Source organism: Penicillium subrubescens (genome assembly GCF_028828155.1).
Source record: "Penicillium subrubescens strain IBT 31985 chromosome Unknown utg000004l_segment0_segment0, whole genome shotgun sequence".
NCBI lineage: Eukaryota > Fungi > Ascomycota > Eurotiomycetes > Eurotiales > Aspergillaceae > Penicillium > Penicillium subrubescens.
Genome location: NW_026643154.1, coordinates 610,806 through 638,603, shown reverse-complemented (window position 1 = coordinate 638,603; position 27,798 = coordinate 610,806). Strand labels below are relative to the sequence as shown.

General features: G+C 49.4%; 10 protein-coding genes across 10 annotated transcripts; 4 read left to right on the top strand and 6 right to left on the bottom strand.

The window, feature by feature from the left end:
• Positions 1-472: 472 nt before the first annotated feature.
• N7473_005322 (uncharacterized protein) lies at positions 473-1,906 on the bottom strand (the record flags this gene model as incomplete). Its single annotated transcript, XM_057151262.1, has 6 exons — positions 473-724; positions 791-916; positions 979-1,196; positions 1,264-1,586; positions 1,639-1,679; positions 1,733-1,906. 6 exons carry the CDS (start codon positions 1,904-1,906, stop codon positions 473-475), a joined length of 1,134 nt encoding a protein of 377 aa, XP_057009067.1.
• A 2,502-nt stretch (positions 1,907-4,408) lies between these two features.
• On the top strand, positions 4,409-6,990 carry N7473_005321 (uncharacterized protein; the record flags this gene model as incomplete). Its single annotated transcript, XM_057151261.1, has 4 exons — positions 4,409-4,466; positions 4,571-4,592; positions 4,650-5,746; positions 5,801-6,990. The coding sequence occupies 4 exons, from the start codon at positions 4,409-4,411 to the stop codon at positions 6,988-6,990; spliced, it is 2,367 nt and encodes a 788-aa protein (XP_057009066.1).
• Positions 6,991-7,163: 173 nt separating this feature from the next.
• Positions 7,164-8,155, bottom strand: N7473_005320 (uncharacterized protein; the record flags this gene model as incomplete). Its single annotated transcript, XM_057151260.1, has 4 exons — positions 7,164-7,403; positions 7,463-7,699; positions 7,797-7,837; positions 7,900-8,155. The coding sequence occupies 4 exons, from the start codon at positions 8,153-8,155 to the stop codon at positions 7,164-7,166; spliced, it is 774 nt and encodes a 257-aa protein (XP_057009065.1).
• Positions 8,156-9,052: 897 nt separating this feature from the next.
• On the bottom strand, positions 9,053-10,675 carry N7473_005319 (malate synthase; the record flags this gene model as incomplete). The annotated part of the gene is made up of 1 exon (XM_057151259.1): positions 9,053-10,675. The coding sequence occupies one exon, from the start codon at positions 10,673-10,675 to the stop codon at positions 9,053-9,055; it is 1,623 nt and encodes a 540-aa protein (XP_057009064.1).
• Positions 10,676-12,618: 1,943 nt separating this feature from the next.
• Positions 12,619-14,637, bottom strand: N7473_005318 (flavin-containing monooxygenase; the record flags this gene model as incomplete). The annotated part of the gene is made up of 8 exons (XM_057151258.1): positions 12,619-12,768; positions 12,835-12,982; positions 13,042-13,244; positions 13,328-13,478; positions 13,591-13,841; positions 13,897-13,961; positions 14,010-14,417; positions 14,475-14,637. The coding sequence occupies 8 exons, from the start codon at positions 14,635-14,637 to the stop codon at positions 12,619-12,621; spliced, it is 1,539 nt and encodes a 512-aa protein (XP_057009063.1).
• Positions 14,638-15,390: 753 nt separating this feature from the next.
• Positions 15,391-17,512, top strand: N7473_005317 (uncharacterized protein; the record flags this gene model as incomplete). Its single annotated transcript, XM_057151257.1, has 3 exons — positions 15,391-16,002; positions 16,058-16,743; positions 16,801-17,512. 3 exons carry the CDS (start codon positions 15,391-15,393, stop codon positions 17,510-17,512), a joined length of 2,010 nt encoding a protein of 669 aa, XP_057009062.1.
• A 2,029-nt stretch (positions 17,513-19,541) lies between these two features.
• On the top strand, positions 19,542-20,442 carry N7473_005316 (uncharacterized protein). The gene is made up of 3 exons (XM_057151256.1): positions 19,542-19,728; positions 19,802-19,833; positions 19,902-20,442. Exons 1-3 carry the CDS (start codon positions 19,643-19,645, stop codon positions 20,066-20,068), a joined length of 285 nt encoding a protein of 94 aa, XP_057009061.1. The 5' UTR covers positions 19,542-19,642; the 3' UTR covers positions 20,069-20,442.
• A 134-nt stretch (positions 20,443-20,576) lies between these two features.
• On the bottom strand, positions 20,577-22,658 carry N7473_005315 (uncharacterized protein; the record flags this gene model as incomplete). Its single annotated transcript, XM_057151255.1, has 7 exons — positions 22,637-22,658; positions 22,350-22,524; positions 22,262-22,292; positions 22,060-22,197; positions 21,967-21,997; positions 21,633-21,905; positions 20,577-21,577 (listed from the first exon to the last, which is right to left on the bottom strand). Exons 2-7 carry the CDS (start codon positions 22,469-22,471, stop codon positions 20,577-20,579), a joined length of 1,596 nt encoding a protein of 531 aa, XP_057009060.1. The 5' UTR covers positions 22,472-22,524; positions 22,637-22,658.
• A 620-nt stretch (positions 22,659-23,278) lies between these two features.
• N7473_005314 (uncharacterized protein) lies at positions 23,279-25,776 on the top strand (the record flags this gene model as incomplete). Its single annotated transcript, XM_057151254.1, has 18 exons — positions 23,279-23,382; positions 23,436-23,469; positions 23,544-23,613; positions 23,672-23,744; positions 23,814-23,845; positions 23,898-23,962; positions 24,016-24,087; positions 24,144-24,258; positions 24,308-24,386; positions 24,440-24,474; positions 24,528-24,589; positions 24,640-24,664; positions 24,718-24,919; positions 24,973-25,050; positions 25,104-25,232; positions 25,287-25,434; positions 25,484-25,562; positions 25,616-25,776. The coding sequence occupies 18 exons, from the start codon at positions 23,279-23,281 to the stop codon at positions 25,774-25,776; spliced, it is 1,563 nt and encodes a 520-aa protein (XP_057009059.1).
• A 174-nt stretch (positions 25,777-25,950) lies between these two features.
• N7473_005313 (methyltransferase family protein) lies at positions 25,951-26,655 on the bottom strand (the record flags this gene model as incomplete). The annotated part of the gene is made up of 1 exon (XM_057151253.1): positions 25,951-26,655. One exon carries the CDS (start codon positions 26,653-26,655, stop codon positions 25,951-25,953), a length of 705 nt encoding a protein of 234 aa, XP_057009058.1.
• Between the last annotated feature and the right edge of the window lie 1,143 nt (positions 26,656-27,798).

The following is a 27,798-nucleotide window of genomic DNA, read 5'->3' as shown; positions in this document are numbered from 1 at the left end:
ACGGAACTGATAGCCTGCAAAGGCTGCCCCAGAGACCTTTGTAGTCAATCATTAAAAATCACAGCCCTGACGAGGAATCAATACTAACGTGCTGAAGCTACTGAGCCCCAACGGGTCGAGCGGATTCTCCGGAACGGACCGGGCGAAGAACATTCAGGGCGTCCTCATTCAGGCGTCCACATCCAGGCGACCAGGTGCGGAAAATCGCCATTTTGGCGTGGCTTAAGCTGATCAATTGATCCCGGAGGGGGTACGACTCGTGGATACCAAGTTGAACTGCGGGTTGTAGAGCATTGATCGCCAATTGACACGTCAAACAATATCTGTGTCTGTGCCATCAATGACCCAGTTCCCCACACCCTACAGTTGTGTGGGCAGATTATACCTTTCAAAGACATAATATACAAAGGAAATATTAATATTAGAAGGCGATTATATGTGTAAGGACCCTAACTTGGACAGCCAAAACAGCTTAAAAGACATGATCCGATGATCTTCTACTGTCCTTAGCAGTGATTATTGTCTTCAAACCAGTAGTAGACTCGCCATCGCTTAACCGCGATGCCGTGACACGCACTGGCCCCGTTGTCGTAACGTATGTGAGAATTATACCGTCTGTGGTGGGCATCGGCCTAGGAAAGAGCAAGTTGCGCCAATGAGATAACGTCGGTTCGGTCACACCATAAATAAGGGCGTCGACGAAGCCTTGGACCACAATACATGACTTGAGGGAAGTTAGATGGCAATTCCCTTTCTTTGAAAGATGCTTTGACAAGCCAGAGGAACTCACCTTGTCAATTGTCTGTAAAGCAAAAGGTGCGGCGGTCCCTTTTGAAGCTTGGTAAATCCGGATCCCCGTTGGCAATGTCCAGACAAAAATATATGCCACTGGATACATGAGCATGAGCCGTGCCATCTGATGCATGTTTTGTTAGTAAGGGCCCTATTCTTGACACATGTTATAGGCGTCAATTGTACCTTCTTGATCCTTTTGCTGTTTGGGTTCGCAGAATCCCATATTCCCGACGGCCGGCTCAGGTCCTCTGTAGTAGATTCGTGAGAGGACGAGAACGGACTATGAGCTCGGTACAGCACAAGATAAAGACGAGTGTACATGGCTAGCATAATTGCAATGATGATCCAACGTGGAACAAAGTTCACGAGAAGACGGACTTCATCAGAGGTGAACCAGCACCCTGCAAATATGGCATCAGTATCTCTGATAGGACTTGGCAGTAGTAAGGAGGCACGGATAGAACTAACAAGCTCCGATGTCACCGTAGCCTGCGACGCCTAGGCCGATTGATGCCCAGATGACTGAGAACACCCACGGAATTGCCATTAATAGCCGACAGTTCTCCTGAACCCAGCCAGATATGTGTTTGTGATCGGCCAGGATCACAAATGTGCAGATTGCAATTATTAGGACCCAGTAATCCGTTTGGATGACGAAGACCTGTGTCATGAAGCCGTTGAAGCTACAGAAGCCTTCCATATCGGAGGCTCCAATTAAATGGCCGCTCACATTCAGTGACGAGGAGGAAAGAAAGTTGATGGCCATGATACAGTCGCTAATTGCGAGGCCCCTACTCAGTCAATGAGACACAATCTATCGCCAACAGAGTAGGTCCGGCTTACAAAATAAGCTGATGCCTGAAGGAGCGTAGTGACCTGAAAACCTGAGGGATTCAATCAGTAAAAGTCAAAGTAATAGAGACAAGGCTAGACTTACTGCAAAACTAAGAACGATCCATCCTGCTGCAATGAATGAGACAACTGAGAAGGTGAGAATGACAATGCTTTGGATATATGTCCCTTCATCTGTGGTCGGTGCAGCTAAAGCCTCTCGAGGCGAGATGTCAAAATGCCCATTCGCTTTCACCCAGGCGTGAATAAAGGCAAACATCTTGATGATGGTTGATCTTTCCCTTCCTTGGGAAGTGGGGGATTTATTTATGAAGATGTCTTCTAGTCATGTGGCGCATGCTTATCGGCGTCGCTTATGAGGTCCTTCGTATATAATTGTCTACCAAGGAGCTGGTCTAGGATGGGAAGAAATTTCCACTCGCTACCATAGGGAATTTTTGATTGCTAATCTAAGGAATTCCTTTGGCTTTGTATCATTGGCAGAAGATGGGGGTGGTCTCCGGACAGACGTGGCGATGGAGCCTGTTAACGCAGTCACACCCAAAACAAAAGGAACCTGGCTCATACCTCGGAACAAAGCTACAATCCGAGAGCTATGGATGGTAAGCAACAGAGATAAGGGATAGGGGCGGAGGTTCATCTATGTATACCTTGTTACACTCCGCGGCCAGGAAGGGGAAAAAGTAAACATACCCGGTAGCTCGCCGAACGAGCTTCCGGTCCGAGAGGGGCACAAGCAATGATTATCTTCATTGCTTTGCCAGAAATTGATCGAAGCTCTGACTGGACCATTTTTATGATTCATATCTCTATTGAAATGGATGCTTGGGTAGAAAAAGCAAACTTCGGCCCCCTCGAGATAACAAGTTGCAGGGATAACTCCGCGGACCTTTTACAACGCGCGCTAAATCGCGGATCCCTGCGATAAGAACGCGTATTTCGTAGGGGTCTCTATATAGATCTGTAGGTTAAATTGAGGGATATCACGAGTGATTTCGATATTATTGGACACTGGATGATGAGACATCTTGAAATGGATGGGTAGAGCTGGTAGCCGTTATTGGCGAGTCGCATCATCCCCTGTGGCGCTCAGCCCAGGTATAATTTAGGATGAAACGCTCGTACCATCTTTTCTTGAGGAAATCTCGGCTGTGGATCATTTAAGATATCGCATGATCCATCGCCATCTTTATCTTAGTTTGTTCTAGCTAGAGAGCCAGCACTCTTGGCTTGCCCAATTCACCAATCGGCTTCAACTCAATAAGTCTTATCTGGCCGAGTGAACTCTCCCGCGGAGTTCTGGAATACGATACATACCTAGATAAGGATGCCACACCGTTTCTAGACTAGTTCCATCCCAAGTACTTAATCGCAGTGATCTGGCATGTTATTCTGACCCACGTCCTCGAGGTGTGAAATATAGTATGTAGCGATTTATTTAGTGTGAGCTATCACAATTTCTAATATCACTATTTGCCTCATTTCGTTCATCTCCCCATGCAGATGGTTGTCACATGGTATTTTCAATCCTCAACTTACAAAGGTTACCAAAACACGTAGTTTACCATCTATTTTTTTTGGGTTCGGGCGGTTCTGATGGCTGGAAGTGGCTGGCGCGGATAAGGTGTTTCGGCGTAAAGCTTCCAGCAAACAGCGAACAAGTGACGTAGTGAACTCTATCTATTGCACGCATTGCATCAATAAACAGCGTCTAGTTTACAATGCTAAGGTTTTGCAGATAGATCGGCACGAGAATCAGCGTTCAACCCAATAACAAACAAGGATTGCTTCCATTATTGGTTCGAAGCTACGAACAAGCGGATCTGAATCTGGACCTTCTTCAGCATTGACCATCCCGAGAGCTTCCTATTTTTGGTTAGGTGGATATGGGCCCACCTTGGTGGCCTGGGGCTCTTCAGCTTAGTTTTAAACTATTCATCTACTATGTTCATGCATATAAAGTAATTCTTTATGCCGTGTCTCAGTAAAGTGTTGACTGGGCTTCCCTTCTAGCTCTACGAGGTTGACGCATTTCTCCCCAAACCGTGGAACAATTCGTTGGGATGATACGATTACACAGCAGGGTGGACAGTGCGCGGGAAAGCCCTGGCCTCGGTATCCATTCTCAATCAGTAAGGTTGTTGGATGAACTAAGATCACTATCCACGTAGCTAATCATGACGTGCCGTTGTAGGTAAATGATGCTTCCTCGTAACTTCAAAAAGATCACGATAGCAGGCACGAGAGGAGGAGAGCCCTACAGCCATGCCCTAGATACCGTTTTAGGAAGCACCACGTGACCAATGAAGGCGCGTCCCGATGTGGTCAAGCGCTTGCATCGCTCAACAGGTTGTCAAGCATACCTTCAACAGGTGGGGATGGGTATGTAAGGATGTATACGAAATGATGATCAGATGCAAAAGGAGGGTGGGAATGCGTCGAGCGATTAACCAAATACGAAGTGGGAGGGGTCAAAACAGTGTGAGGGGCATCCTGATTGATGCAATTGGTGTCTAAATCAGGAGCTAGCAGGGTCCATCTCGTATCAACCCGCGATGGTCTCAATAATAATAATGGCGGCTCGTTCGCCCTCATTTGGGCTCAGCGCAAGAGTTAGCGCCAAAATTCGACTCCAAGAGAGCGGCTCTCCATAGTCGCAAATTTTATGCCGTTCCATCCCCTTCGTTGATCCGGCAGGAAGACACCGACTGTACATGGACGTGTTGGCAGAACTTCCTCTTTACAATATCATATTGTCGAAATGACTGGCCTTTCGGTGGGCGAGGTTTCTGGCTTGATTGCCGCTGGAGTGTTCGTGGGTGAGCCACACCAAATTGCTCGATGAAAGGCCTGTCTGACACCTCAGTAGTACAGCTAATTCTCCCGATTATGCTTCCCGCAATACTCATCGCCTTTCTGTCAGACAAAAATTCCGTATCAACCTGGTGAGAGGCAACCACTCCATCCTCTGGGCGCGCGGTTGCTGATGAACAACTCGAAAGGGCGGTTCTCGGACGCGCTCTCCATTCATCCCACTGGCCGACCATCTTGCAGACAGACACAGCAACCCCGACGGGAGTGGAGCGCAGTGTGAGGCTGGCTGGATGGCTCCAACCCGCCTTCTTGTTCGTGATTTCAGTGGCGGCCATTGTCACGCCGCTCGGATTATACAGCTCGATCGAGCCGGCCGACTCACCCACGACGGTCGCCTTTAGCTACTCAAAGGACCCCTCGGCCTTTGGTGATGGCACTCCACCACGAAGCAGCTGGCCGTTCACTGGGGTATGCGGCAATGGTATTCCGTGCCCTGGCACAACCCTGAACGAAACTTGCGCCAAGCAGGGGCTACTACAGAATTGCACCATAAGCTACGACCCCAGGATCCCAGCAGCATTGGGAACTCTGTTCAGCGATGGTGCCTCCAGCTTTAGCCCCTCCGTTTCGAGTATTTTCGATATACAGTGGCGGACGTATGTCCGCTTACAGGACGCGTACAGCACTTTCAAGTACTATATGAGCGCCGGGTATCGGCAGCTAGAGACCTTGATTCTCAACGAAGGACCCCAGGTCATTGAAGGACTGATCGTGGACATGGACTCGGGAGGTATTGGATTTCGCAATCACTCTATTCCTACATCTATTCTCGAGTATGGCGCCACTTGGGAGGAGGACATCCTGTTCGTGCAACCGGAGACCCAGTGTGTGAATCTGAACGTCACCTTGGACTTCCAGTATGGTAGCACTACATCCAACGGGACCGTAGTGTTGACTGATCGTGGTGGATTCTCTGCCTTGAGTCGGCAAGCACCAAGCATGAACCTCCCAAGCAACGCGCAAGGGAAGATCAATTTGCAACAGCGGGCATACAATGCCGCCTGGTTGAATAACTTCCTAACATTGGTATACTTCAACGCCACCGGTGAGAATCCATCGAACATCACTCGCTTGGATGTGACACGCGGGCAAAATTTTCCCGTCGACAACTCGAGTTTCTCGGTTTATTCGACAGCTGTACAGTCTTCTCTGTACTTTGGCAGTTATCTGAATTTCAACAAAACGAACCCGTACAACATCAGTGCGAACAATTTTCAAATCATCAGTGCGTTTGATTCTTCTGCGATATGATGCGTGCGTTACTGACAAACAATCTCAGATAATATTTGTGGCGGAACATCGCCCGGAAGCCCTGCCAACATCGATAGCAGCATCGTCGGATGTGCGGTTCTGTATGGCGCCGCGACACGTATAGACGGCGGCTCCAATCTTATCATCGATCCTTTGTCGAAGTGGTCCGCCCCAATATACAGCTGTGCTAGTGCGGTTCGAGCCAAAGTTCAGACCGTCTCTTTCCGTTACAATGGAACAGGCCTCGGAGCGCTCAAGGCGACATCAATCAAGCCAAAGACCTACTCGAATCCTTCTAGTTTTCCTCGGTGGGCGGTTCAAAATCTAGACTGGCTGCAATTCTCTGACGCGATGCCCATGTGGGGGATCCTCGGGTCTGCGAACTCGAGTCAAAATCCCCTCGCAGCGGCATGGAATATGTCAACCATTGCTGCCGAGAGTCTCTATCTACCGGGCTTCATGGACTGGCTCTATATCACGTCGGCTGCGCCAGTGCCCGTGTTGCCAGCCTCGCAAAATTTGCCCGCCTTGAATTTCTACTCTCAGGCTCTCTACACCGCGTTGAATATCGGCCCGCCCTCCGCAAGGTATTCAGGATACCAGGGGTACGCAGATTACTCCGGCTGGAGCAGCCTTGGGGTCTACGCCAAGTGGCAAAAGCTCAGCACCTCCGCTGAGACGGTTTCCCAGATTCTCAATCTGGTGTGGACGGACGTTGCGGCGAATGCAGTCGTCGGCACGCGAGGCTGGGGACTTACTTCAGCTGCATCTACCGACCCGACGGGGTTTGCTCCCAGCGCCAACATTTCCTCGACGGACGTGAATACTGCTCCGTCGAGTCAGATTCCTGTCGTGCTTTACCATCAGAAGATTCGATATCGACTCCCGTTCGCGGTCCCTGCTTTTGTCACACTTGCCATCACGCTTGTCGTTCTCATCATGCTCCTGTTGCTTGCCATCCGAGGTAAGACCGGCGTGAAGCAGATGCGCAAGTTCCTCGATGCAACCTCTATGGGTCGAATCACCGCACGATTATTATGGAAGCCCGTTCTGGACCAGGAAACGAAGAGCTTTGTCAATGAGTATGGGAAGCGGCATGTCACGATCACATACACTGCCATCATTCTTGAGGAAGGGGATGCCGCGGACGAACCGGAAAAGTCAGACGAGTCGAACCAACTTGGGGAGGATGCGACGTCGAATCTGCTGAATTGGTAACATCACACCGCTACAGAGCAGCCTTTTACTTAGAGCAAGTAGAAGCAGAAGATCACTGTACATAACGAGCATGGCAGGGCATGGAAATACAAATCACATTTCATACGTTAGTTGCACCCCCCTCTAGTCGTCAACTAATCCAGTATTCGAAGCCAGCACCGTTTTACGATGTATTACAGGAACATTAATCCCACCATAAACGCTCCCAACATTAACACAGTACACTTCACATCCCCCAATCCACTTCCAGCATCAGATGACTTGGTAGTAGTAGCTGCAGCTGCGGTAGCAGATGACACCGACGTCGGGACAGCTGTAGTAGTATGCGACGTTGATGCGCCAGAATGCCCAGTCGGAGTCGGTGTCCCAGTTCGCGTCGCAAGACTCGGATTCGGCGTAGTCGCAACAGCACCCTACAAACTCGTTAAACAATCAAACCATATGAAAATGGATAATACAGCAATTAACTTACCAAACTACTACAGCAGTCCTTGCCCGTACAAACCTTGCCGTTGCTGCAGCAGAGTACGGACGAAGGATCGTAGCAGACCTGGCTGGGATAATCGCCACCGCACCATTGAGAGTTCCCGCGCTGACAGCATTCTGCGTTGGTGTCGGTGGGGAAACAGGGCCATTGTGATGTTGCTGAGTAGAATGCGGAATACGCGGTTTGGGGGACGACGCCGTCTGTGCCTGTTGTACCGGGGCCCTGATGAGGATGGAGTATGTCAGATACACGAACGAAAACACGAACGCGACATTTCAATAATTGGAGATTCGGATTGAAAACAAGAAACAAAACTCACAAACGAGCCACAGCACGTGTTGTTAGATGCGACGCAGTATGCTACAGAAAAAGGTCAGTATTCAGTATTATTGGACTGTTCCCTAAGGAGAAGAGCAACGTACATCCATCCGCACAACACTGCTGACCCTGCGAGGGATCGAAACAACCCGCATTACTGCACAGCACATTGCCGGCCCCGTAGCATTCGGAGCAGGTACTTTTTATTGTACAGCCGGTGCCCCCGTCGACGGTTATCTGGCGCGCGACTAGGCCATCATCATCATGCCCGGCAAGCAGGCGATGTCCTGGTAGTGGTTTGTGGAATGTGGCGATTGCAAGGTTAGCCGAGCAGAGGAGGAGGACTAGTTGTGCGCGCATGGTGAGGTGAACCAGCGGAATCGATAACGATCGCTGCACTTAGGAGATCGATTGGATGGTGTTCGGGCTGGCGAAATACTTTTTTTTTTGTTCAGAGGCTTAAGTGACGTTTATCAACGCCTTGGTGGAAAGACGCACAATTGAATTTCTGGGCCGGTGGGGATGACATGGCGCGTGCTTAAATTAAGACTTGCAGGGAGTCAGGGACATGCGCTGTTCTGGTGAGACCCGCTGCTAGCAAGCGGCTGGGATACGAGATGTGGATAGCGCCTCATATGCACGAACACGAGGTGGAAGATATCAAGTACCAATGCTTCTTCTAGGGTTAGTCTAGAGCTAACGACTTATTGATGACGGTCAGCATCACGTCTTAATCCATGGTAGAATGTATTTCACCTTGAATCCCCGAATAGATCTCCACTATCACAGCGTATCAAACTGCCAAGTACCTGAATGCATATAAATTGATAGCTAGCTACTTTAGTATTTAGGTGAAGAAGGCGCCCTTACTCAGCGACTATTAGACAGCACCAGAGTGGAGAGTGCGGGGGAATATCTAATATTCTAGGAAGGCATAGCTGAATTGGCCGTTAAATGGAAGCCCTTAAAAGGTGACAGGCAGTCAGGCACATTGTAGTGATACTGCGGGGAAACGCTCTGACCGCGCCCTCGTATTCGTACCCATAATCAATCAGTGCGGATGTAGTCTAATGTATGAGATGAGAAAGTCTTGTGAAGAATATATTCAATGATTTGTTATACAACGATGCTAATTGATTATCAACAAGAGACGAATGAACCAATAGGAAAAATGCGGATAAAAAAAAAGAAAAGGAAATAAGGGTATTCATAATCATGATCCACCACCATCAGTCAAAGCCCACAGCACCGCACCACTCACAGCTTAGCCGCAGAGCCAGCAGAGGAGATCTCATTGTACAGCAAGCTAGTCAGGAAATCGGCATAATCCTCACCAGTAACCTGGCCAGCGAAGTACCGAGCAGCGAGCTGGTACTTGTTGCCCTTGGAGCCCTGGGAAGCCAAGCTGTCAGCCTGCTCCTGCAGCAGACGCAGAGCATAAGCCTTATCGACACGCTTGCCTTCGGCGGTGCTGACGTTGTGGCGGACCCACTGCCAGAGCTGGGAACGGGAGACCTCGGCGGTGGCAGCGTCCTCCATGAGGAAGTTGATAGGCACGCAGCCGACGCCGCGGAGCCAGCCCTCCATGTAGCTCAGGCCGATGTTGAGGTTCTTGCGGATACCCTCCTCGGTGATCTTGCCAGGGACGTTGGTGTTCAGCAGGTCGTTGGCGGTGATGTGGACTTCTTCGCGGCGCTTGAAGAGCTGGTTGGGAGTGGGCATGTACTTGTTGAAGACCTCGGAGGCGATGGAGGCCAGGGCTGGGTGAGCAACCCAGGTACCGTCGTGGCCGGCGCGGACCTCACGCAGCTTGTCGGCGCGGACGGACTCCATGGCCTTGTCGTTGGCGGCCGGGTCGTTCTTGACGGGGATCTGAGCGGCCATGCCGCCCATGGCGTGGACGCCGCGACGATGGCAGGTCTTGATGAGGAGCTTGACGTAGGCGTCCATGAAGGGGACGGTCATGGTGACGTCGGAACGGTCGGGGAGGACGAAGTTGGGGTGTTGGCGGAACTTCTTGATGAAGGAGAAGATGTAGTCCCAGCGGCCGCAGTTCAGACCGGAGCTGTGGTCGCGCAGCTCGTAGATGATCTCGTCCATCTCAAAGGCGGCGGTGATGGTCTCGATCAGGACGGTACCACGGATGGTACCGCGGGGCATGCCGATGTAGTCCTGGGCGAGGTTGAAGACGTCGTTCCAGAGACGGGCCTCGAGGTGGGACTCCATCTTGGGCAGGTAGAAGTAAGGACCGGCACCGCGGGCGACCAGCTCCTTGGCGTTGTGGAAGAAGTACAGACCAAAGTCGAACAGGGAGCCGGAGATGGGCTCGCTGTCGACGGTGAAGTGCTTCTCCTCCAGGTGCCAGCCACGGGCACGAGCAATGAGGGTAGGCAGCTTGCGGTCAGTGCGGAGCTTGTACTCCTTGCCGCCCTGCTTGAAGTCGACCTGGCGACGGATGGCATCGTACAAGTTGACTTGACCGTTGATCATGTTCTCCCAGGTAGGAGCAGAGGAATCCTCAAAGTCAGCCATGTAGGTCCAGACGTCGGAGTTAAGGGCGTTGACGACCATCTTGCGGTCGGTAGGGCCGGTGATCTCGACACGACGGTCGACCAGACCGGGAGCGGGGGGAGCACCCTTCCATGCGTCGTTCTCACGAATGTGCTTGGTCTCGGGGAGGAAGTCGATCAAGTTGCCCTTGTCAATCTCGGCCTGGCGGTCGATACGGCGCTGGAGGAGGGCCTTGCGGGTGGGGTTGAAGGTGCGGTGCAGGATGGCCAGGAAGGCGCAGGCCTCCTTGGTGAGGATCTTGCGAGCATCGTTAGGGATGCTGGCCAGGATGGCCACATCCTTGAGGTGTGAGTCGACAGAGGCGGTCATTGTGAATGTGGGTGTGGTGGGGGATGTATATAGATCGAGGGTAGTCGCGATGTAAAAGTGTTGTATATATGCTACCTGTGATAGCGATGGTCCATCCAATTGATAGCTGGGATTTAAACAATGGAGGATGGATGAAGAAGGAAAAAAGAAGAAGGGATCTTCTTACAGCAGACGAGATAAAGACTATATACATAAACTGCTCTTCAGTGAACCAGCCGCCCGCCCGAAGGCGGAGATAGAAGACGTCAGAGCAACGTGAGAGCCGCGGCTGTTCTTTTTGCTCCCGTCGGGCCAATCGAGTTTCGATTGTCACGTTGGATGACTGACTTTCTCCTCTGAGACTCTCGGCTATCAATGCAGCTTCCCCCAGTCCGACTCCACCATCGAATCACCGTCCAATCATATTATTGTCTCCCATATCTGCACCTGACTTTCCCGACGGAAAACTGCCCCAAACGGCTGCTCCACTCGGCCGACATGGCGAGTTTCCCGAATTCCTCCACTCTAAACCTCCCTCAACACTACAAATCGGCACTCAAAAGGCGGTCGCGGCCCCGGAATACACTCGGGATGCGCCGCATACCGAGTCATCTCGCACCGCGACCGGCGCACAGCTATCCGATCAGACGAACAATCTCTCGTCCGGGAAGACCTGAGATCTTATAGTTTTTCTTATTATTATCTCTCGCTCGAGTCGTGATGAACAACACGAAGGATTGTCCAGTCTGCACGAAAACAAAGTTTCCGCCATTGTCCAACCAGATCAACGCCTGATCCCTGCCCCAGGCTGCCATTTCCTCCTAACTCACCCGAGGGTGGCTGTTACCATTCGCTCTTTCCTGTACTCCCCGCATGCCCGGTGCCAATCATGCCGCGGCTCAAAGTACGAGATAAACGGAGGCGGCAGCGGGTAGAAGAATTGGTTCAGCATTGCGCCAGGACTACTCGACTCTCGGCTTCTTTCGGTCCAGCTCAACTGGGAGTTTTGGCCGAAATGTCCCGGCTTGTGATGAGTCTGGGGGTAATTCATCCGGGATGCGTCATTCTAGCGGCCTACATGTGATGTCGCATGTGATAGTCACTGAAACAGCACCAGTACCCCAAAGAGAGACTTTTGAGGATAGGACACCGTCAATTGCTGATCGGTAAAGGGCTACATGAATGATCAGCTAACTATTTATCAGTTCTTTATCCTGTCGCGCCCGACCAAAGGATATCGTTCTACTAATCATCTATCCCACGTATCCCGCAAAGCACAGAAGAGCCCAAATCGTGGATTGACTAACAAGGAGCATAATCGCGACAGAACTCGGAAAAGAACATTGAGCGAGGGATTTATATATGCACTCCTTTTAAAGACCATCGTTCAAGATCATGGCACCCTGCGATACGACAAAGCTTGTCCAATCCCAAGCTTCGGCCTAACGCGCCTTGCGTACTCTGCCGGGCTTCCAAACCTCAAATTTGAGTTTAATCCCCAGGTCGCATGAATTAACAAATATTCTAGATCCGACTATTTCCTCCATAGTCTCATTATACCTGTCTTTGGAATAGTCGTTGTGGTGACTATCAATAGTCCCCGCAAATGCTAAAGGATCATGGACGAACAATACCAAAAACGCATATCATGTTGGGCAGATGGACAGCCACCATTGGCAACTTTATCAATCTACTAAACAGAAAACAAAATTCCAGTCCGTCTCTTTCATTCAAAGCACAAAGTCCATATTTATAGCTCTAGAAATGCTTCGCGCACTCTACCTCTAGCCTGCTCGGAAGATCAAAAGCGCCGTCGAAAGCTCTTCGTAAACGCACTATCTCCGCTTAAAATCACACTCGAAACGAACAAGGCAATCGGCAGCGCAAAAATCATTGGCAGAATCGTTGAGAAAAGCAGCGGCGTCTTCTTCTGGGGTCGGATCTAGAGGTTTTCCGGATTGGCCTTAGTGGAGACTTTCACAAAGCACTAGGCTAGGTAGACTTACATCGTAGATCCATTCATTCGAAAGTCCCAAATGAGTGTCATACCACATATCAAAAGAACTCCATGGATAGATGAACCAGTTCTTTTGAGTCTTTTGGTCGATGAAATACTGCCCATAGATAAATTCAGGAACCGGAGTTTTACCAGATCAGACTAGAACTCGGTGTGTACTCACGCTGAAACAGGAATTATTGAAAATAGTCTTCCCGATGGCTTCGTGCAAGGTCTCATTGTATTTTTTCTCACTGTCGGCCTTGACCTCGACAAAGGTAGATTGATCCCGGATCACTGGTGCAATTACTTGGACGATGAGATCGATGTAGCTAGACAGCGTTAGCCGGATATGACGAGATGAAAAAGGAAAATGAGAGCAATAACCTACTTTTCGATGGAGTAGATGGTAGAAGTATGTCCTTTGCCGGAGTTGGGTCCCAGGACGTAGAAGAAATTGGGAAATTCCGACATGGCAATGGACTTGTAGGCTTCCTTGTAGCCAAAGTCGTTCCAGTGCTGTGCTCGAGTTTGGCCATTTCGACCAACCAATTCTACATCGTATTGTGTCAAGGAGAACCCGGTAGCGAGGACCTTTGTTTTACGAAGAGTGTATCAGTTTTAGTAGGAGCTATAAATCGGTGGTGATCATTGTAAACGGTGATAAGATTACTCACAATTGTGTCTGCTGGATATTCCCGGCCTGATTTGGTCTGGATTGAACGTGGAAGGAGGGCGGTAATTGGATCATCTGTGAGATGGATGTTGCTTCGTTGAAGACAACTGACATATTTGCAGCTGTCGAATACTCGCCGCTGATTTTGTAGACTTAGTATATAGTTTGTGCGCAAAGGAGGTGAGAACCATACTTTGCATCCGATCTCATATTTCGGCATGAGTAGCGACCAATATTCCTCTGACATCCAATCAGAATCAGTACAGTCCAAAGGCATAATGATCGTTGATTGGCCTACCGGGAGCGTTTTCCTTGATGTACGCTCGACTTCTCTCAGCTGATTGATTCCTGGCTTTCGGGCCACTTCCGGTCACCTTGAATCTGATCGCGGTACTCTCTAGGAAGAGGAAGACGAGGATCCTAAAGAGTAATAGAACACCTGGCACGTAGCGAAATATGAAACGCCACTTATAATTGATCTGCAAATTATCGTTTTGCAGATAGTGTTGAGGTGTCTGGCCATGTCAGAAGTCTTATCTTTAGTTTCTATTACCCCAGGGCGGATCTTACCCGAATGAATTGCGAAATACTCTTTGCCTCATCAGCGATTGCCGGAACGAGTTGAGCTGCTGAACCTAACCATAATTTAGCATCATCCTGTGGAAAACGAAGTTATATCTTACATCCGTTGCCAACGACGATCACATCCTTGTCATGAAGTGACACATCCGTTTTCCACCGCGCAGTATGAATGATATCACCTTGAAAGTCATCGATCCCTGGAACATCAAACTGATTGGGATTCACTAGACCCCCCACGGCAGAGATCAGGATCTTGCATTCCTGGTAATACAGTTGACCAGTGGATAAATCCTTCAGCTTGACAAGCCAGGTACTGGTCAACTCCTGCCAGTAAGCTCCCTCCCATTCCGTGTTTGGAACGACATGTCGAGTCACGTCAAACCTTTCCGCAACGTTGTTGAAGTAGTCCAAGATTTCAGCCTGCGACGGAAATACTTTGGAGAAATTGGGATTCGAGGCAAAAGATAGACTGTAGAAGACAGCTGGGATATCGACGGCACATCCTGGGTCTTGGGTTGTACTGTTAGCTTAACTTGTTCTGGGAGCTTGATTGAGTGAACTCAAACATTTGTTCGCCCACCAAGCACCGCCTGGTGCAGGAGAACGATCATAGATCGTAAAATCATCGCAATTGAGCTTCCTTTGAAGCTGGCAAGCCATGGCTAGCCCGGAAAAGCCGGCTCCAATGACTATCACCTTGGTGATAGGTCTTTTATCGAAAGAAGTCATGATTCAGAGATGAGGTAGAGATTGGAGTAGGCGTGTTCATACATGTCCTTGATGGCAATTCCTTTTTCAGAGGTCAAACTTATACCTTTGCCAACTTAGATTCGAATTGAAGCTAGGATTGAGTCCATTCCATCTGTTTCTTGGGGTTACACAGAAATCCTCTATCACCAGTGAGTGAATGGATTTTGACACGATTGACAGTAGCCTGAATTAGATGGCTTCTTGATAGTGCCAAGTCGAGCTGCAACTCCACAATATAGGCTACTGCATCTGTATGTTGAGGTTGGACAGACTAGCCGAACAGCCAGTAATCTGTTGAGCCTCTACACCCCTTGCCATGTCCTCTACACCCCTTGCCATGTCATATTCAAGCATCGCTGCCCTTCTATTCAAGAGTGACGTTGATGGTCAGCCTTCTGGACGCTATTCACGGATCGAGATCAACCAATAGTCAATAGTGGGTCTCCGATTGCTCGGGTTCGGCAGCGGAAATCTGCGAGCGTATCTCCTTCGGGTATATAGGGCCTTTCCCAATCTAGCAAATCACAATGAGGCAGCTTCCTTTGCGAGTCTTCTGCTTCACAGTTGCATGAAAGTGGCAAAGGCAAGGCCTAGTGATGATTTTCTACTATACTTGGCATGACCCCTCATGCATTCGGTGTATCCTTCATAAGCTTCGAAGTCAGTCGGACTTGAAGAATCCAAATTCAGGCACTTGTCCATCGAATACTTCTTCTCACACTTAAAAACAAAATGTGTTTGTATATGCGATTTCAATTCTTAGCTCCAGCGCTAGTCACCGCTAGTCTTCTAAGTTTCATCCAATCACTCTCATTCAATCCTATCTCAGCAATCGAGGATATCCTTATCGTTCTTTTTCTACACTTGGCTAATATCTTCGACAATGTGGGCTGGCTGAAGGCTTTCAGTGTCCTCATACCGATTTCCCTCTTGGCTATTCCTGCTATTGTCTTTTCTTGGGCATCAGCGGTATCATATGTCCAGCGGAAATTAATCCTATGGTGTCAAAGCGACCCAGAACAGGAGAAATGCTTGCTGGGAAAGCCTTTGTTCTTTCCATCACAACTCACCCACGCAAGGATTTTTCCAGAAAAGTACCATTATGGGATTGACTACTTTCTCGTGGGAATTCCCGTGGGTCTTCGTGGTAGGGTTGGCGCATTGCTGTCAGTTGACAGTGATGGATCAGATCCACGCTCTCCGACTTTCAACTCTTTTCGATCTTCCCTGAAAAGACTCTTCCGGAAGTGCATTTGGTTCAGCATTGATACGAGCCAGTATCTTCATCGCGGGGATGGTCACATGAGCCTGACGCAAAAGTTGGAGCATTTCTTGACAGAACGGGTATGTACACCTCAGAATCAAAATACTCGAGTATCTATGATACTAAGCTTTCTAGGGCGAGGATGTTAACGACTATCCCTACGCATATCTTATCAGCATCCCCCAATTTTGTTGGTGGACTAAAAGTCCAATCTCCTACTGGTACCTCTACTCCCCATCAAAGGAGCTCGTCGCAATAATCATGGAGATCAATAATTCCTACGGAGAGAAAAAGAATGCCTTCTGTCGACTGACCAGAGAAGAAAATTCCATTTTTGACAAGGCGAAAACTTCTGCAATTCTCAGCACTACATCAGGAAGAGGGCCCAGGGGCATCCAAACTGTCCGGTTCATGTCTTCCGCACCCACTGCCAAGTATTATAAGGGCAGCTGGGGCAAGGACATATTTGCATCCCCATTCGAAAAGGTCGAGGGCTGGTTCAATCTTCGATTTATGGACCCCCTTGACTCATTACCTGAAAAGGGAGGCCCGCTACATTCCAATATGACCCTTATGAGCCTGGAGGGCAAACCAAAACTCTCTAGTCGTCTGTTTTCAAGTGAAATACCACTTGATCCCCTCTCAGCTTCGTCCTGGGAATTGACCATATTTCTTCTTCGCTGGTCCTTTGTTATTCCGTCATCTATAGGCCGGATTGTGGTTGAGGCGCTTCGAATCCGGTTCCGAGGTAATATGCCATATCTGAACAAACCTGAGACGAAGAAAAATAATATCCCACGTAATGCCTCAAAGCCAGAACGGTAATGCCCCGACTCCCTGTGCCTATCATTTCTGTTTTCTAACACATCTTGGGATAGGACTTTGGAGCAGTTTTTCCGGATGTACCTCTCTTATCTGGTAAAACAGTGCCAGTTTCCTCTGGAAGTGATCTACACACCTGCCAAGTCACTGCATCTCTGTCCCATCTCCATAAGCTCCCCTGTCAAGGACCGCGCTTTGGCACCGCCCCCCGTTTTGAAAATTCAACCCCTCACCCCTCGGTTCTACACCAACATTGCAAAATATCCAGATGCCAAATTAGGCTTTCCCGCAGAGATCGAGAACATGCCACAGGTCTCCGATCCGATATCTCAACGCCTCTGGGTGTCCGATCCAGCACTGTTGAAAAATTTGATTGACACGGAAAATCCTTGTACTGGCCTCGAAAAAGTCAATCCCTGCTCCCCTTCTGCAAGCCGTCTCCTGTGGCAAAGCACGTCAACAGGTAAATCATTCATGGACAACTTCACCGACTCTCACTGTTCCAGTACTCTGCGTACAACTTATCGGGCCGCACGCATTCATTGTTACCTGACAGAAAAGTTCGCGTGGGGGTCATACAAAGTAGCTACAGTCTATGGTATTCTACTGCGCGCGATTATCATGCGTCTTGTCTGGAAGGGACTATGGCAGATGCAGTGTAACTTGGCTACGGTGTGGTTTGCAGACGGTTTGACGATCTCTGGAACCTTCTTCCTGCTGGTTCGTGCATGGAGGGCCTTAGCAGGCAGATTTTACCAACACTTGTAGTCCTTCCGTACAGGCAGTGGTGTGGGACGACATGTCGATCAAACTAAAGCAGCCACCCTGAGAGACGAGTTATAGCTAGATTGAAGATATAGACCCTCAAGAATGCTTATTCATGCTTCCATATATTTTTTACGGTTTGGAATTTCAAGAGTCTCTCGCATTCGTTAATGATGGCGATCTATCGCCACTACGCAAGGAAGCCAAAGAGAGAGGAGCAATCTAGTTCGAATACCTGGAGAACTATCTCTGCAGAAGAAGAAAGGAAACAAAGAAGGGAAAGGCCTATATAGGCCGAAGCAATCAACCTGGCCCTGGAATCATCCTCTAGGAGAATCCCGATCAGAGTTCTCCCGAGGGAGATCCCTATCGGATCTCCATCATTTAACAACGGCCAAAATAGATAACACGAATACAATTATGTAGCTTGGCCCACAAGACGTGTGAGTGCTTGAGGTCGAATACAGTATTTATCCAATAAGGGTGACCAAAGGAGAAATGACAGAGCTTGTCATACCCAGGGATTTTTACCTATCGGATCAGACTGTATCCTTTGGTGCTACACACATCCTCTCCCTCGCAGTAGACAGGCCAGGTTGTGTAACGCTGCGCGGATAACCATTTTCCTCGAAACATTTGACTCGAGATTTAGATATATATCCATGCATTCTAGAAAGGCTTTTCGATCGGACTATACAGTGACTACATTGAACTGAAAAACAAACAATCTCACTTACCTCTATTACCCCCATAGACTAGGTATGATGTCTATTGAATTCCAGGCATGATCATATGCTGCCTAGGTACGCCCGCTTGTACCCAACGGAACAATACTAACAACCATACTATACGACCCCTTGATTCCTATATTACAGTGGTCGTTGATCTAGTAGTCAATTCGGATCGCGCCGATATCCATTTTTCATTAGTTTTTTTGCATCTCAATCCACATGTTCCCCAACACTCTGACGGAGTGCGTTCGCGGCAATGTAACCACCGAGTATCGGCACTATCGCGCACTGACCCGAGGGTACTTGAACTTGCCCGCGGTCGCATACTTGACTTTCCCTTCATCCATATGATTTTCCCGCGCCGGATTGATTGTTCGTCTCCTAATTATGCGTCCTTTTCCTGAGCGCTCATTAATGCTCGAACGGGCCAATGTCAAGAGGTAGATTGGAATTTTCCGCTCCAACGCGAATCCGTGCTGAACGTTAGGCACCTGGACCCGGAAAGCCTGCGAAGTCAGGCACAAAACCTAACTATAACTACGGAGTATATGGATACGATTCTACCGAGGTAGAATCAACCTTCGAACACTCATTGATTCCACCCCTTTAAGGCGTGGGAGGTGCAACTACTGCCTACGCCTCTTACTCAATAAGTTCGCATGCATTCTTATACCTTCCAGTATACTTCATAGTCTGCGTGGTGTTCAGAATACCCTCCTCCAACCTGGTAGAGATTACCTAACACTAGGCACGGATTGAAACCTTAGTTCCAGTGCTGGGGAGTATATGCCCACTAATAATAGCCAGATACTTACTTCAGGTCAAACAAATTACTCCAGTAAGCTCCTCATCGTAGTTCAACTTGAGATACTGAGATCTGTCGAGTCTACATAATTATTCAAGGTGATTTGGTAGAACGCTTTTTACATTGTTGCTATTTCACGATGATGATTCCTCCGCAATCGCTGGTTGGACGGTTGAACTTTTTTGCGCTGAGTGAGTGTGGGGACAATCACCACAGTTAACAAGAAGTCCATGTTTGACCTCGAGTAGTCGTCCATGAAGCATAATGTAACTATCCAGCTATCGTAGTCATGCAACTGGAACTTGAGATACCTGTGATGGCATAGCAAGTCAGCCAACCGTGGATCATGATACCAGCGTGGCATGTTTCGCTACATTCGCTAATGCTGTAACGCTTGGATCTCCACGTCATGCAATCCCCGCATTCCCGCATTCCACAGCCGGCGATCTTCCCGCTTTATACGGAGGAATACCCTCCGACCGGAACTCACGCGCCACCTTTGCATCTTCCACCACTTTCTCATCTCCTATTCTAACATATCTCTCCAATTCAAATCACTGTCTAAAATTGCAACCCTCTCCATCTCACAATACCGAAATGTCTCAATACGCCTTCCCTGGAGCCAACTCCTCTCACAGACCCCATCCGACCGGGCCGTCCATCAAGCCTCGGCCTAGCCGCTGGTAAGCCCAATCTACCCCTGGAAAGGCCTCATGTCTCAATGCTCAACCATCTAACCACGGCTGCTTTGATTAGGTATCTCCCAGTTGTCGCTGCCATCGGACTCGGTACGTGTACTTTCCATGATAATATACCTCCAGTCCGCTTTATCGGCGACTAATTATTATCCGTACAGGCTTCGCCGGCTACAACTACTACAACGAGGCTAAATCGCGGCACGAGTTCGCCATGGCTGAGGAGGAGAAGCGCCTTGCCCGAAACCGGAAACTCATGGACGCCTACGGGAGCAAAGACAGCCTGCACGATGTACAGCAGGCCCTCGACACATACCATGCTCGATGAGCGTGTCCCGCTTCGGACAAGGCCTGCGGCTAAGTTGAGGTCAAACCTTTCTTGTCGCTCTCCGTCGCAATGCTGGTTTTTGTGACAAAGGGCATTTTATGATGCATGGAGTTATTTTGCGAGGGTTTTGGCGTCGGTGTTTTGGGATTTTCTTTTGGGGCTTCATTTCCCCCCTTCCCCAGATAGTGTGACATTCACTATCATATAGGTGGATACCTTTATACCATTTTCTATGTTCAACAACACAAGTACGCTGGCAAATAATTCTTGCCTCAGACTGGATGATGATACCATCCATTTCACTATACTCAAAATGAAGAAAAAAAAACCTCATAACACTACTGATCACTACATGGGAACCAAATGTTCAAGCCAGAGGATTCTCTGGTAAAAGACCTCTGTCAGGCAGACAGGTGGCATTCGAACTAAACTATACACAACATGCCCATTTCAGCCTGCTTCGAAACACCAATTTCGTACAATTAACACACCAAGACTCGATAACTCCTTAGTAGCTCGAGTAGAAGCTGCTAACATCCCATCCATCAAACACACTATAATCAGCCAGCGGCGAGCTGCCATACAGACGCTCGTAGTGTTTACGGTTTCCACAAGTCCCCGAAGCATCCGTGTTCGCACACTTGCCACCCAACAGCTCAGCAATCCGCTCACCCGCATCACGGCCTTCGAACCAAGCACCGTGCAAAAAGCCGAAGTACTGCGCGCTAGTAGCTTCACCAGCGAACCAGAGGCGGTTCACGTTCGCGCGCAGATTCTCGTGCATCTCGAGGGTAGTCGCTGCAGGCCAGTTCGAGTAGCTGCCGTACGACCAGGGGGTGGTTGACCAGCGTGGGTACATGAAGGCTGTAGGTTCGGGGATATCGAGGTCTGGGTACATCTTGCGGAGAACGGCCATGACTTCTTCCTTGGTCTTTTCATCTGACTGCCGCTCGACGCGGTAGGATTCTTGCGAGACGACAGTGACGAAGATGATGTTTGACTCGGGGATGAAGCCCGGGGCGGAAAGGGATTGCCAGACGGGATAGTAGCCACGGCTGATAGGGTCGGCGTACAAGAAGTACTGCGTATCACGGGGCCAGAAGGTCTCGTTAAATTGTAGGAAGATCTTGGTGTATGTGCCCATGCTGAACTTCTCAATAGCAGTCTGCTTCCAGTCGGGGAATGAGGGACTGAAAGAGACGGCGTTATTCTGAAGCACACCCAAAGAGAAGGTGCATACTGCATAGGCAGCAGATACGCAGCTACCGTCTTCCTTGTAGATAACAACACCATCGTTGGAGTAAGTCACGTTGGTGATGATAGAATTGAGCTGGACGCGCGGGTCGTTGGCCTTGAGGAAAGTCGAGGCCTCCTTGAGGATAATCCGGCTGTAGCCACGCTGGTCCCAAACGTAGTTGTTTTCGTCACTGAACTGGTTGAACGTCAAGTTATCACCGGCAGCGCCGAAGATGAAGGAACTTTGGTCGGGTGAATAGGCATCCTCCCAGTCTGGAGCAGAGTTAGCATTAAATGCAAGGGCATGAGTAAAGCTGAAAAGACTCACCCCACTCCCACCACTCAACGGCCTGGCTGGCCATATCATCGACTTTGGGCCTCCATCCCGCGATTGCTAGACCACTGCGGGCAGTTTGATCCTGTCCATTTTCGGTCAGGAGAACTCCAGCCGCCTCGGCAGCATCTTCGTACATGGTCTCGTAATCATCCAAAAGAGAGGAGTAGTCCACATAGCCGGTCTCATTGTAGGTGAGAATCGAGCTATAGTTAGAGTAGGTGTTATTCAGACCCCACTTCTTTGCGAAGGTCCAGATAGGGTTCTCTAGAAAAGCATCGTTAGTATACCAAAGGGGGCATGCTGGATGGATAGCTATGCATCATACCAGGGCCGCCTGGAGATCCCAATCCTTGCACCTATTAAGATCATCAAGTCAGTCACTGCCTTTTCCTGGGTCAGAAATGGCAGATTATCCTACCCAGTTGGCTCCCAGCTCGACCGTATACGGTTTGCCCTTGGGATCCTTGCCAAACTCGGTGTGAGCCACACGGCCACCGAGGGTATCCCTATACTCGATGATCACAAAATCGTGAATGGACGAGTTGGACAAAGCTTGCTACAAATAGCATGTCAGTGTCGCGTCCTTGCTTGTCTTTGCTGGACCAGAGGGGTTGTCTTACTGCCGCTGCGACACCAGCCATTCCACCTCCCCTGAAATCCGTTAGCTCATCATATCTCGCGTGTTAATGGAGCCATTGCTAGGCTTACAAGATAGCGACCGTAGTCTTCTTGCAAGTAGCATGGTCATCACGGGCCATAGTGGCCGACGCGGCACATGTTTGCGTGGCAAGTGCAGCCGCCAACAGGCCCAGTCCCTTCTTAGAGAACATGACCGGGAGGATGGCAAGAAAAGACGAAATAAAAGAAGGAGGCGATGGCTAAGCTATCGCGATAATCCAAGAGATTAGCACTCGCTGCGACACCATTATTTATACCTCGCAATCGAGTGCAGACCGGAGACCGGTTGCTTGGAAAGGGGATTCCCCGAAGATTACCAGATTATCAGTAGGTCCACCCGGTTACGCGGTGGAGATCAACACCCGCAGCATCTTCTTGATATTGTCACGACGCAACTAAGGGCGGGTTGGGCATAGCCTGGGATAGCTTGCAACGCAGCTAACGCAGTCGAGGGAAGTCCATGCGACCGTTGACGAAATAGGGAGGATAAGCCGGACGTCTAGGTACTTGGTGATAAGCTTTGCGGAGAGAAGTCGACTTCAAGCTGTGCCTGTTAGCCTGTTTTGGGGGAGGTGGGGATGTTTACGATAAGACTTCATTCCGCTCGGTTGGACAAGTCTGGGCCGGCGACTGCGATTGGCTAAGATTAGGTCGGCCAAGAGCGAAGTGGGTTTCGGGTGGACATCGGTTGGATTGGTCTTGTCCCGCCGTATAGATGCGATTGGTGTTTGATGCTGATACGATCTCCTTTACTCCTTGGCTTGCTGTTCCCCCGCATGCTAGCCAGCTGTAACCCTGTCGGCGCTATCCGCAATATGGATGTTGTAGCCATGTGCTCTTCGGTAATTCCGGAATACTTAGATGCATTTCCGTCCGACTTTTTGGATTGTTGTTCTCACTGTTATCTTTTCTGTTTTGTTTGATAACCTAAACCTTTTGACTCTGTGAAGATTCACGATATGAGTCACCCAACAGAGATGAAGGGGGGACCGTTAGAGGACGATGATGCGCAACTGGCGGCCATGGGCCATAAGCCAGAGCTGAAGCGTCAATACTCCATGTGGTAAGATCGACAACGAAAAGTTTATACTTTGCAAAATACTGACCGGGGGACAGGTCGATGCTGGGACTTGCTTTTGCGGTGCTCAATGTAAGTCCATCCCCGATTATCGGTCAGCCTCATTATGAATGACACGGCTAATCAGGACAACCTTCTCGATCTAGTCATGGACTGCTCTTTCTGCTAGCTTGTCGATTAGTCTCTCATCCGGAGGAAGCACGAGTGTTATTTGGGGTATGTCCAAAGGGATACAGCTCCATCTGCAGGGGATACTCAATAACATCACAACCAGGCCTCGTCACGGCAGGATTCTGCAACCTGTGCATTTCTGCCTCCCTCGCGGAATTCCTTTCTGCTTATCCCACGTATGTTCAGTGGCCAATACTCTCTCTCTCTCTCTGTCAAGATTCGAGATCTGATTCACCTTCATCTAGTGCCGGTGGTCAATATCACTGGGTCGCCGTCAGTAGGTTACACACCATCACCTGCTTCCCGAATCTTCACTAAATATCACACAGTCGCATGGCCAAAGTGGGTGCCTATTCTCTCATGGATTACTGGTTGGATTAATGTCGCGGGTTGGGTAAGCAGAGCAATAACTCTGTCTCATGATGACCCCAACTGATATTGTTATAGGTCGCCCTCGTGGCTACCAACTCGCTTCTATCGAGTCAACTCATCGTTGGATGTATTTCGGCCATGCATCCCGTAAGGCCGCTCCTTCGATGGGAAAATGGACTCCATTGACTGACAACTTCAATCAGAATTATGTTGCGCAGCGATGGCATGAATTCCTCATTTACATCGGACTGACACTGGGAGCATTCGTCATTAATGCTTTCATGAACTCAATTCTGCCCATGATTTACCGCGGTGCCTGTATGTATATTCGGTCTTTTATTCGGTCTTCGAGGCTAACTTGAGGCAGTCTCTTGGTCCATCGGTGGATTCGTGGTTGTCTCCATTACAGTTCTTGCATGCGCCTCGCCTGACTTCAACTCGGCCTAGTAAGGATAACCTTGACTTGATCTTTTGGGCTGTTTCTCACTATACCTTTTAGCTTTGTGTTCTGTAATTTTGTGAACACCACCGGATGTGAGTTTACCCTCAGACAACACTCGGCTGCCCAGGATGCTAACTGGAACCAGGGCCTGACGGCGTTGCATGGATGCTGGGTTTGCTTCAAGGAGGACTTGGTGTCACTGCATTTGTAAGTTTCCTTGTGGTTCGGATTGGAAAACATGGTGCTCATAGTCCTAGGACGCCGTGGTTCACATGATTGAGGGTAAGAATTCGCAACCTGCCTGTATACACGAGTCCCGAACTAACAATTAGCAGAGGTTCCAAACCCTTCTATCGAAGGACCCAAGATTATGGTCTCATGTGTTGGCATTGGAACCTTCACCGGAGCGATCTTCTTGATGGTCCTGCTATTCGTGGCTGGCGATATGGATACAATCACTACTTCTGCTGCTGGCCCGATGCTTCAAATTTTCATTGATGCCACCAAGAATACCGCTGGTGCAATCTGTCTTTTGATGTATGTCTTCAATTTTCTGTTCGCCGTTGACTTTTCCGCTAACTAAATGCTAGGTTACCTCTCGTGTGCCTGATCCTCGCCATTCTTAGCGTGATGACTACCAGCAGTCGCATGATTTTCGCTTTCGCTCGGTATGAACTTCAGCTCGACATAATTGTTCAAAAGGCAAGACTAACGATAGTAGCGATGGCGGTCTTCCTGCTTCTCGTTTCTTTGCCCAGGTTCACCCGACACTCAAGCTTCCCTTGAACGCGCTTCTCTTGACTGTTGTCGTTGTCATCATCTTTGGCTGCATCTTCTTGGGGTCTTCAAGGTAATGATATTCAGCTTCACTCCTCCGATCAGCATTTCAGCTAAATTCATACAGTGCCTTCAACGCTATCATTGCCGCCGCCGTTGTGTCTCTTGATCTATCCTACGCCATGCCCATTCTCGTCAACTGCTTGCAGGGCCGACGAGCCCTCCCGGAGAGGAAGTGGAAGCTTCCTAACTCCGTCGGATGGTTTGTGGATATCGTAAGTCCCCATACCTACTCTTTGTGCACAGCCAATGCTAATTGATAAGATTTCTCTCACATACATCGCCCTCACGACCGTCCTCTTCGTGTTCCCTCCTTCCAATACTGTTACTGGCAGCAGCATGAGTAAGTGGTCCTATGTAATGACTTTGAGTACCTATGACTAACTTACTCCCTAGACTATGCTATTGCTGCGTTCGCGGTTATCATCATTATCTCTGTCTTCCAGTGGTTCATTGATGGACGCAAGAACTTTACAGGTCCCCGCGTGGATGTGACCCTTGATGCGCTGGACACTGAGCCTACTCGCGAGGAGGAGCCTACAGTCCACGAGAAATAAGCGTGAGAGACATCGTTCTCACGTCTCGTCAGATAGAGGAGGCAGTCACACATTGGATAGGGGATATGTGACATCAAGTGTGTCATGTACAAGGAGCCAATGCATCCATTGGGGGTCTAATAAACAGGTGGTTTGTTTTTACTGTACAAGAGAATATGTAGATTATCAAACTTCTCACAAAATGCCCGGAATGAACCGCTTCGTCGACCGGTGCCACTCTTCCCATTCCTTGCCGAATTTCCCCTTCAGCATCTCTTCTTCATCCTTCACCCTCGTAAACAGAACACAAAGTGCAACCGAAATATAACCCCCCAACACCCCCATACCCCACCCGGACCATCGAGCCAACGTGGCCTCAGAAATCCAGCAGGCAGGCACCCCATCCCAGCGACAAAACAGCGACGCGACACCAAACCCGATCAGCACCAGCCCCGTATAGCTTGGATGTTGCATCCAACCATAGGCACCCGACGTCACCAGCTTATCCGGCGCCGCGAGGTGGAATGTGAAGTTGCGGTTGAGTGTACCGTACGCCGCGAGGCGAACATAGGCACCGAGGCATATCAGCAGGATGCCCGCGATGGCAGGAATACTCCAGGAGAATAGCTCTGGGTTGAGATTGTGCGGTCGCGGGCACATCTGCGACATCCGCTGTGGCGCATAGACTGGTAGCGCTGTGAGGAGGGCATGGTATGTTACGGCAGTGACGGCTATGCGACGGGCGATCGTTGCCCCCGAGCCTGCGATGAAGCTGATTCGATCCGTTGTGTGTCTGTCTTTGCGGTCGGGGGATGGATTCGGGGGTGTGGCGCAGAGTGCGCAGAGGTAGCCGGCCCCCATCATGGCGGCGGCGAGAGCTGTAGTACCTGCTTGGGTCATTGTGTGGTGAGTATACAGAGGGTTCAGAGTTTGGAGAGGAAGGCTTCGATTGTTTTTGAGCTGGACTGAGGTGGGCCGAGGACCTCTCTTGAACTTGAAAAGGGAAACTCTGAATGCGCCCGGCGGGGTTTAAACTTGGGGGCCGTTCCCCGTTCTGCCGAGGCAAACCAGTCATGGGAATAAGGTTGTGGCTGGGCAACAACTCTGTTTACTTGGCAGATATCAAGTAGTGCACTCGGATTCAAGTATCAAGATCAGTATTAATGGTATCGGGCCTACTAGAAACCTATCTAGTGCTCAATTATCTGTTGGAATATTAATGCGGATGGAGATGTCCGCAGATACCCACGGCCAGATCAAGCTCCTACACTCGTGGGCCCCATCTTATTTTGTTAGAGAAATGCTTCTGACTGACTGAACAACAGTGATGCTAAATGTTGGGATATCGCTTTGAGGGGACCTATTCTAAATGCTATCTTCCTCGAATGTCGATGCAAGTTTGATATTTGTTGCTCTTCGGAGTCGGTGGAGCTGATTATCATGCATGGAAGCAACAAGCTGTTGATCACCTACTTGAAAGGTCATTTCTCAGATCCATTGAACCTGAGGACTAGTACAATGCTAAACAAGACTCTCTTCAAGGCATTGCCCAATACATGGTAGCCAGGCTCGAGGAGAATCCAGGCGATGTCCTAGCTATGGTCTGCCCAACACGATTTCCATACATGCGCGACAACAAAAAGTGCCAGTGCTTCCGATTCTTTGCGTTTCGGAGAGATATTTCAACCCCTGTCAGTCCCTGCAGATCATTTCACTACTGGTGTCTGAGTCTACAACACTAGCCGAAGTGGATATATTAGCCGGGTGTTTTAGACTGCTCCTTAGGGCACGGAGAACGGTCCACTTGCCAAATGATGCTTGAGCATACGGCAATTCCCCCAATTCTGTCAGTAGAGGTTCCAAGATTCGAATCATTATTGGTGGAATTGACTGAAACTTCCGATGAATATTGCATGAAGGACTGTGGATTCCTCCACTCAAAGGTGAACTCCAGCCCCGAAAGGAGAAACGTCGGATGTATTGAGAGAGTATAAAAAAGCTCCTTGCCACGGATAGGCAGATGTGAATAACAACAGAAAGAGT